Source organism: Gymnoscopelus braueri (assembly GCF_963280865.1).
Source record: "Gymnoscopelus braueri genome assembly, chromosome: 13".
NCBI classification, from domain to species: Eukaryota; Metazoa; Chordata; class Actinopteri; order Myctophiformes; family Myctophidae; genus Gymnoscopelus; species Gymnoscopelus braueri.
Window position 1 is genome coordinate 33,300,171 of NC_137615.1, and position 5,614 is coordinate 33,305,784.

Below are 5,614 nucleotides of genomic sequence, written 5' to 3' on the forward strand. Positions count from 1 at the left end.
ATGGCACAGGCAGAGAAACAGAAAGTTCTGTTGGACAAGGAAAAGTTCTCCTGTTCTATCTGTCTGGATACACTGAGGTTTCCGGTGAGTGTTCCCTGTGGACACAACTACTGCAGTAGGTGTATTGAGGGATACTGGGATCAGAATGAGCAAATGCCGCAAGTCAAATGTCCACAGTGCAGCCAGACGTTCCTCCCAAGACCTGAACTGAAGAAAAACCTCATGTTGGGTGAGGTGGTGTCAGTACTCACGAAGACAGCACTCGAAGGTATTATTCCTGAGCACTGCTATGCTGGACCTGGAGATGTGGGCTGTGATTCCTGCAGTGGTAGAAAACAGAAAGCTGTAGAGACTTGTCTTCAGTGTCTGGTCTCGTACTGTGCCACTCACGTCCAGCCTCACTATCACTCGCCTGCCTTTAAGAAACACAAGCGGGTCAAAGCCTCCAGCAAGCTTCAGGAGAACATCTGCGTCTAGGAGAGAATCCAGGAGAGAGAGGAAGAAGTGAAGGTGCTTCAGCGGGAGGTGGAGACCATCAATCAATCTGCCGATAAAGCAGCGAGGAACAGTGACACCATCTTTGCTGAGCTCATCTCTTCCATTGAGAAAAGACAATCTAAGGTGAGGGAGCAGATCAGAGACCAGCAGAAACATGAAGTGAGTCGTGCTGAAGAGCAGGGGAAGCGTGTGGGGCTGGCGGTCACTGCACTGAGGAGGAGACAGCTGGAGCAGCTCTCACACACAGAGAACAGTTACAACAACCTCTCAAGGATCAGTGAATCTACATACCGAGTCAGCATTCATGACCGTCCTCTGAGACACTTTGACGGTGTGACTGTGGCCTTGTCAAAGATGAGGGGCAAACTAGAGGACATTCTTAAAGTGGAAGGGACGAACGTCTCAAAGACGGTGAAGAGAGTGGATGTTTTACTGTCAACACCAGAGCCCAAGACCAGAGCTGAGTTCTTAAAATATGCAATCAATGTCACAATGGATCCAAACACAGCACATCAATACCTGTCTCTGTCTGAAGGGAACCTAAAAGTATTGATGACTAACGTAGTACAATCACATCCTCAACACCCAGATAGATTCGTCGAATGCTGGCAGGTCCTGGGTACAGAGCCTCTGACTGGACGCCATTACTGGGAGGCAGAGTGGGGCGGAGACTACGTCGACGTTGCAGTCGCGTACCCAGACATCCCCAGGTCAGGAGACACTGAGCGTAGATTTGGATTGAATGCTAAAACTTGGTGTTTGCAGTGTTGGCAGGTAGGTTGTTATTTCAGACACAGAGAGATTGGTTCTGACATCCCCATCAACGTGAGGTCCAGAGTAGGAGTGTACCTGGATCACAGTGCTGGCATTCTGTCCTTCTACAGCGTCTGACAGCATGGTTCTCCTCAAAAGAATCGAGACCACATTCACACGGCCCCTCCTCCCCGGATTTTGGGTTTGTGACGGAGCCACCATGTAGATGTGTCATGACATCAAGTAAATCCAGTGGGAAGTAAGTACATGTACTCAAGTACAGTACTTAAGTAATATTTGGAGCTATATATATTTTTTTTACTTGAGTAGGGTAGAACCGGGACGAACGACGCGCAGGGACGGTTGCAACACGGACCTTTTTTCATGCTACACTTAAAATTCACATCCGGCGACGTCACCCTCTTCGTCTTCGGTCGAAAACATCAGACACGATTTTTCAAAATTGGCAGAATTGAAGCCACTTTTGTGTATTTCCACACTGTAGTAAAAAATACCCTATTTGAGTGTTTTCCATTTGTACTGCTGTGTTTATTTGGTGCCGATTGTAAATGGATTTTGTCTGTTAGGCTAATCTGTGGGCTAACTCTCAGTGAAGGTTCCATTGAAAAATATTCATTAGCTTTTGTGCTAGCTAGCAAAACATCCGGGGAGGGCAGGGAGGGACGAACGGCGCATTAAGCCACTCGATGCATTACGGACAGGGAGGGACGAACGGTGCATGTGTAAAACACAAAGTTGAGGAAACAGACAGAGGGGACATTAACATGATACATTTATTTGACTATCAGCATGGTCATTTGCTCGTAGGGTTCTACTGAAGCATCAATGAGAGTTAGATGCCAGAAATGTAACGTATGTGCTTGTTATAGGACATTTCATCCGACCGCGTCGTCCGACCCCCGTGTATGCACCGTTCGTCCCGACTGGCGGCCGTGTGCGGAGAGTAGCGCAACGTCACTTTACTTACCGATTGCGTTCGACTCGTTTCACTAAAATTAAAACGGACTGCGGGTAATGGGAGAGGACAAGTGTCTCTTGTTCACAAAAAAGTATGGTTACATGAAATTAAGTAATCTCTGTGCAGGGAGGGAAATAGAAAAGGGTGCGTCGTTGGACCCCACTCTCCCCTATTTCCATTTGTTTTACACTTTTACTTCTACTCTACTCCATCTCAGGCAAATAATGACTTTTATTGTGCATACAAAGCCCGCTTGTAGATCGGTTCTTTTTTGTCTGGGAAAATTGACAAATTTTTAAATATCTCAGATTGTGTGAGTACATTTCTGTACTTTTGCTTGTACATTTTGATGCCTTTACTTTGGTACTTTTACTCAAGTAAATTTGTGATTACAGAGCTTTTAGTTGTACCAGAGTATTTCTCCATTGTGGTATTGCTACTGTACTTTCACTTAAGTAACAAACCTTAGTTCTTCTTCCATCACCGAGTAAATCAGACTTTGGTTCGTCTCTCATGACTCCACAATCATTTCTTCATCGTCTTGTTGTTTATTTCTGTCAAGGTCAACATTCTCATAAATGTATAAACTGTTCTGTTGATGTAAATGAAACTACCAAATGATTTAGTTGACCTCTGAAATCAGTAGTGTTGTTGCTAAGCTTGGAAAAGAAGAAAAAACTAACACACGATTCTTGTTTATTTTATCTGTTGAGAAGATATTGCATAATTGTGTCATTCTGTTCTGCTATTTTGTTCTGTTCTTGTATTCATACAATAAGATTGATTTGATGGAGGAATTGTGGCTTTCTGGGGTTGGGTTTTATTTTTTATTTTTGTAATCTTTGGTATACCATTTTGTCTAGCCTGGAAACCAGACAAATTGTCTTGCTATGAAGCAATCATCTTTTTGTGGGTTTGATATTCCATGCAAAACAACATTCAACTAGAAACAAATTTCCTACGAAAATTTAAGTGTGCCTGCGTTGGCTGAGGAGTTGGCTGAGGGGCTTTGTTGCCGTGGTAGCGAAAAAAGTAATAGCCTGGTCGGCCCGGTCGTTGCGCACGTTTTGATGTATACATTGGCAGGGGCGTGTCAACCGTGTGGGAGGAGTAGCATTTTGATCCCCCCGGGCGGCCAAAAAAGTCAAGAGAAAACCAGCAAAATAATGATTATAAAATCCCTAAAAAATAAACCGAAACTCAATAAAGGAAAATTAAAAAAACGAAAAATTTAAGGTAAAAATGGGCATCTAAAACAATGTTTGAAAAAAATCTAATAATTGATTTTAATATATAAACAATTACTCAAATGGTTTCAAGTGCTTGTTTCACCCACTTCTGAAGGTCTGACACAAAAACTGACCATTATACATTTGTTTGCAGACCCCTATTTAGGGGGGGTAGGCGAAGTTTCGGAGCATTTCGGGCACTTTTCAAAACCGGAAGTGATAAATCCACTTCCTGTTGTGACGCATGTGTTCGCAGACCCCTATTTAGGGGGGGTAGGCGAAGTTTCGGAGCATTTTGGGCACTTTTCAAACTGGAAGTGAAGAGGTCCAAGTCCCGGTTGGACCATTGAGCTGCATACCCCTCAGAGTGTGTTTTGGTGTAAAAAAAAAAAAATCGAAAAAAAAAAGTTTTTCAAAAAAAAGTGAAAAAAAAAAAAAAAAAAATTCGGAAAAAAAAATTTTGAAAAAAAAAAAAAATGGTCCACCCAAAAATATGTCCACCCATCAACCTGTACTCTTAACCGGATCTGTAACTGTTAACATGGCTTTGAATGGGGAACTGTAAGGGGGCGTGGCTAAGTGGTTGGGGGCGTGGCTACGTGGTTGGGGGTCCCCGGACCCCCAACCCCCAAACATGTCCACCCATCAACCTGCAGTCTTAACCGGATCTGTAACCGTTAACATGGGTTTGAATGGGGGACTGTAAGGGGGCGTGGCTACGTGGGTGGGGGCGTGGCTACGTGGGTGGGGGTGTGGCTATGTGGTTGGGGGTCCCCGGACCCCCAACAGCCAAACTCATTGATAACCAGTTGGCCATGTGGCCGATGAGAGGAGAAGAGATCGTGGTCCATTTCAATGTAAAAGGTGCATTACATCATCATCCTAGATGAGGATGATGATGATGAAGGGTAGGTTTGTAGAAAAAGTCTGAATTTTGGACTGAAAAGGGGGCGTGGCTACGTTGTTTCGCCTATAACGTCGCCATGGTAACGCGAAACGGTGAGAAAAGTAATGCGGTAAGTGGGACGGTCGTCCCGCACGTTTTGATGTATACATTGGCACTAACGAGTAAACCGTGTGGGAGGAGAAACTTTTTTCGCGGTACGTGCGGCCAAAAGGGGCGGAGTTTCGCAGTTTTTGGCTAATAACGTCGCCATGGTAACGCGTATCGGAAATTCACTTCCGAGCACACGATTCCCGACCTGGCCGCACGTTTTGATGTATTTATTGTTGCGGTAGTGTAAACCGTGCGGCCCGTACGGACGGACGAACTTTTGTGGCGACATGGAGTGGTGGATTATTAAGTATGGCGGAATGCAACAAGTGTGCCACTGCCATTGCATGGCAGGCACACTTAATGATATTGACTATGATTTCAATAAATGGTTGTGTATGACTACATGTGTATTGTGTTTGTGTTATTATTTTATGAGTGTACTTTAAGCTGCTGTCATGTGCTCTTTATTGCTGTCACTGTAAAGTGGACCGGGACTTCCAGCTTAATGTCATGCAGCCACGCTCTCGCCTCAGGTCCCACATCACAGAGGCCGGCCTCTGAAGGTGGTCTGTACAGGGGACAGGTGGTGATGATTAGGTGTCGTGAAGGTGGTCTGTACCAGTGGTGTAAAGTAACTAAGTACATTTAGTCAAGTACTGTACATAAGTACTATTTTGAGTTTTTTTTTAATGTTTTCTTTACTTGAGTATTTCCAATTTTCTGTACTTTTACTTCTACTCCACTACATCTCAGAGACAAACATTGCACTTTTACTCCACGACAATTATTTGAAAACTATAGTTACTTGTTACTTTTTTGATTATTATTATTTCAAAACATACATTATACCATTCCATACATATCTATATTTACAATTGGCATGCAGGCGCATGCGCGAGAGAGGCAGAGCCGTCTGGGAGAAATGCGGGGCCCGGTGCGAAGTCGCGTGCGCGTGTTTTGGGCGGATATTTCCGAGTTTTTGGTGGTTATTTGCGGTTATTTATTTTTATAACTCTTAATAAATGTGATTCTGTTCGTTTTTTTGCGGGCCCCCCCAAGCGCGGGGCCCGATGCGGCCGCACCGCTCGCACCACCCTTCCTGCGGCCCTGCCCGCAGGTCCTTGAAGTCTTAAATTGTCTTTTTTTTAAAACTAATTT

The 5,614-nt window shown here is 44.3% G+C and overlaps 1 protein-coding gene across 1 annotated transcript; it reads left to right on the forward strand.

The window, feature by feature from the left end:
- LOC308099522 (tripartite motif-containing protein 16-like) lies at positions 1–2,902 on the forward strand (the record flags this gene model as incomplete). The annotated part of the gene is made up of 3 exons (XM_080448265.1): positions 1–84; positions 478–1,510; positions 2,490–2,902. 2 exons carry the CDS (start codon positions 1–3, stop codon positions 1,387–1,389), a joined length of 996 nt encoding a protein of 331 aa, XP_080304391.1. The 3' UTR covers positions 1,390–1,510; positions 2,490–2,902.
- Positions 2,903–5,614: the final 2,712 nt, after the last annotated feature.